The 4,248-nt window shown below is 42.7% G+C and overlaps 1 protein-coding gene across 2 annotated transcripts in view; it reads left to right on the plus strand.

The window, feature by feature from the left end:
- Positions 1–1,912, plus strand: part of LOC139410563 (sodium-dependent phosphate transporter 2-like) — a 131,819-nt gene extending 129,907 nt beyond the window's left edge. For both annotated transcript variants that reach the window (XM_071155852.1, XM_071155853.1), the window contains one exon: positions 1,641–1,912. In XM_071155852.1, coding sequence (XP_071011953.1) covers positions 1,641–1,805 — 165 coding nt within the window. In that variant the 3' untranslated portion in view covers positions 1,806–1,912. The remainder of the gene's footprint in view (positions 1–1,640) is intronic.
- Positions 1,913–4,248: the final 2,336 nt, after the last annotated feature.

Genomic DNA, 4,248 nt, shown 5'->3' on the forward strand with positions numbered 1-4,248 from the left:
TGACCTGATGCAAACCATTTCTCTTGATTTCTCACCTCCTCCACTTCCTTGGTAGGACTACATTTTTAACACGCTAATAGCTAGCTATGTCTGCTGTATGATTTCTGATTGATGTGTCCTTATTGTCCCTGCAATATGGTGATTGTTTGATTTTATTAATTTGTTGTGTGATGTGTCAGGGGGCTTAACTGAGATCAGGGTCGTTAGGGCATTCATTAGGGCATTCATTAGGGCATTAATTAGGGCATTCATTAGGGCATGCCGTAGCAACAAAAATAAAATGTTTTTTTCTTGTAACGGAAGATTAACATTTTAGTCTGTTGTCATCCGTTTGGTGCCAAATGAACAGGACCCTGGTGACACACCTCAACAACTTTTAGGGGTCCATTCAGGTTGAACCCAGTTTATTAACCAGATATTCCCTACTCCGTTTACTAAGCTAATCTACCCCCGAGTGGACCCCCTCAACCCTGGCTGGTGTGTGAAAAGTAGTGATGGTGATGATGGGGCTCCGTTCAAACGGCATCAAACAAGGGGCGCGTTCCAGGCTGACTACATTGCAGTCGCCTGTCAGAGCTCACACAACGCCTAGATGGGTGTTTTAACATATCGGCTAACCCACATCGGATGATATAGCAATTTGATGGCTGACTGCACAGTTGAGGATATCGCACGCAGCCTATTGGTTGAAGTGTTCAACGCGACTGCAATATGATATGTCTGGAACATGTCCATTCTCACAACGTTAAGTTCGCTAGCTTTCATCTTGGTTTCTCCGGCCACACTGGCAGCGTTTACACAGGCAGCCTAATTCTGATATTCTTTTCACTAATTGGATTTTTGACCAATCAGATCAGCTCTTTGCCAATACTTAGGCAAAAGATCAGAATTGTGATGCCTGTGTAAACGCAGCCACAGATCATTTCTGTGTCAGAGTGGTCTGGAAACATTGGCAGTCCATCCTGACCCTAGACCAAATTTAGATGCTGCTATCTTCACCACAGGGGTGCTAGCTCGGGTTACACTGGCCGTATATGAGAGAGAGAGAGAGAGAGAGAGAGAGAGAGAGACAGAGACACAGAGAGACAGGTTGTTCTATTGTTAGCTTGATCTATTAAATATTTGATGAAGACAAGGTGAGTAAATATGTTAGATTATATATGTGTTCTTGTGGAAGCCTGAATTTAGCAGAAGTATACACTAAAGGAAACACACAATCACACATAAATTGACATTTATTGATTTGGGTGAATTCTAGTTGGGTGTATTCCATTTTTGGAGAGGTGAAATATAAAACTGCAAATTTCAGACTTCAACTAACTGATTTGAAGAAACCTACTAATAGAAGTGTTCAAATCAGCTGGCACTACTAACCTAGGAGCTTTACAGTCTGTGGTCTGTCACCAACCAACCCTAGTCCTGCTGGGCTCACAGCAGGCTTTTGTTCTATCCCTGCACTAACCCACCTGACTCTCAGGTCAGGTCTTGAGCAGTAACTTGTGGCAACATCTGCTCACCCTTTTCCAGGACCAGGTTTGGTGTACCAGGACTACTAGTTGAACTGATAGAAATGTAACCCAGGTGTTGATTTGGTTCCTGTTTTGTGTTTTTCTCCTCTTGTGCATTGCCGTGACGACCAGGTGGGCTCGGTGGTAGCGGTTGGCTGGATCCGCTCCAAGAAGGCGGTTGATTGGCGGTTGTTCCGTAACATCTTCCTGGCGTGGTTCGTCACGGTGCCGGTGGCGGGGCTGTTCAGCGCCGCGGTCATGGCTCTGTTCGTCTACGGCATCCTCCCTTACGTCTGAGGAAGAGAGGAGAGAGGGAGGAAAGAGGAGAGAGGACAGAGGGAGGAAAGAGGAGAGAGGACAGAGGGAGGAAAGAGGAGAGAGGAAGGAGAGAGGAGAGAGGGAGGAAAGAGGAGAGAGGGAGGCCTCAAGGAGATGGAGAGTGAGGGGAGATAAAAGAGAGGGGTAAAGAATGAGGGGATGAAGAGTGGGTCTCGATGTTAAGAATGGGGTTAGGGGGAGAGGAGAGAGATGGTGGGGTGGAATGGTTAATTACACTGTGTCTGGAGAAGAGGGTTAGATCACATTCTGCCTGGGTTCTAGTCCTGAAGAAGGTTAGATCACATGCTACCTGGGTTCTAGTCCTGAAGAGGGTTAGATTACATTCTGCCTGGGTTCTAGTCCTGAAGAAGGTTAGATCACATGCTGCCTGGGTTCTAGTCCTGAAGAGGGTTAGATTACATGCTGCCTGGGTTCTAGTCCTGAAGAAGGTTAGATCACATGCTGCCTGGGTTCTAGTCCTGAAGAGGGTTAGATTACATGCTGCCTGGGTTCTAGTCCTGAAGAAGGTTAGATCACATGCTGCCTGGGTTCTAGTCCTGAAGAGGGTTAGATTACATGCTGCCTGGGTTCTAGTCCCGAAGAGGGTTAGATCACATGCTGCCTGGGTTCTAGTCCTGAAGAAGGTTAGATCACATGCTGCCTGGGTTCTAGTCCCGAAGAGGGTTAGATTACATGCTGCCTGGGTTCTAGTCCCGAAGAGGGTTAGATCACATGCTGCCTGGGTTCTAGTCCAGAGACTCGTTGACTTCCTTCTATTGTGTTTTATTTTTGTTATTTTTGCATTAAAAAAAACGAATGGTGTTTAACTAACATGTTAAATCTTACAGAGCAACCTGCTGTACAGACGTCCACATCACAGACGTCCACATCACAGACGTCCATATCACAGACATACTGTAGCTACATAATACAGACGTACAATGCCTTCAGAGAGTATTCATACCCCATGACTTATTCCACATTTTGTTGTTTTACAGCCTGAATTCAAAATGGATTTCACCGATCTACACAATTTGGCAAAATTCCAAAGTGAAAACATGTTTTTAGAAATGTTGGCTATTTTATTGAAAATTAAATACAGAATTGTCTCTTTTTTATATAAGTATTCACACCCCTAAGTCAATACTTTGTAGAAGCACCTCTGGGTGAGTCTCTAAGAGCTGGCTTGATCATTGCTAGACAACCATTTTCAGGTCTTGCTATAGATGTTCAAGTAGATTTAAGTTTAAACTGTAACTCGGGCCACTCAGGAACATTTACTGTCTTCTTGGTAAGCAACTGTCTTCCTCTCTGGCAACTGAGTTAGGAAGAAGGACGCCTGTATATTTGTAGTGACTGGGTGTATTGATACACCAGTAGTGTAATGAATAACTTCACCACGATCGAAGGGTTACCCAATGTCTGTTTTTTATATGTTTACACCATCTACCAATAGGTGACCTTCTTTGCAAAGCATTGGAAAACATTGGAAAAACCTCCCTGGTCTTTGTGGTTAAATCTGTGATTGAAATTCACTGCTCATCTGAGGAACCTTACAGATAATTGTATGTGTGGGGTACAGAGATGAATAGCCATTAAAACATATTGTTTAAACACTATTTTTGCACACAGAGTGAATACATGCAACATATTCTGCAAATATTTACTCCTGAACTCATTTAGACTTGCCGTAACAAAGGGGTTTGAATACTTATTGACTCGAGACATTTCAGTTTTTAATTTTTAATTACTGTGTAAGAAATAATAATCTAAAAACATTATTCCACTTTGACATTATGGGGTATTGTGATGTCATGATGGGGTATTGTGATGTCATGATGGGGTATTGTGATGTCATGATGGGGGTATTGTGATGTCATGATGGGGGTATTGTGATGTCAAGATGGGGGTATTGTGATGTCATGATGGGGATATTGTGATGTCATGATGGGATATGATGGGATATTCTGATACAGAACCTCATTTGGATCCATTTTTAAATTCAGGCTGTAACAACAACAAAATGTGGAGAAAGTCAATGGGTGTGGAGACTTTACAGGCATTGTACATATATCAGAGACTAATATTACAGACTTACATATATCAGAGATGTATATTACAGACTTACATATATCAGACATGTATATTACAGATTGACATATTATAGACATACATATTAAGCCCTTTTCGCACGGGACTGGTATTACTATAGACCGTCGGTTATGTAATTATTACCCCAACATGTCAGGGACGATTCGGACAGGATTAGTTTTACCCCTAATGACCTTCAGTTCACATGTCTAGGGATAGTCTAATATTGACCTAATGACCTTCAGTTCACATGTCTAGGAATAGTCTAATATTGACCTATTGACCTTCAGTTCAAATGTCTAGGAATAGTCTAATATTGACCTAATGACCT

The sequence above is a fragment of the Oncorhynchus clarkii genome, chromosome 6 (genome assembly GCF_045791955.1).
Source record: "Oncorhynchus clarkii lewisi isolate Uvic-CL-2024 chromosome 6, UVic_Ocla_1.0, whole genome shotgun sequence".
Lineage (NCBI taxonomy): Eukaryota > Metazoa > Chordata > Actinopteri > Salmoniformes > Salmonidae > Oncorhynchus > Oncorhynchus clarkii.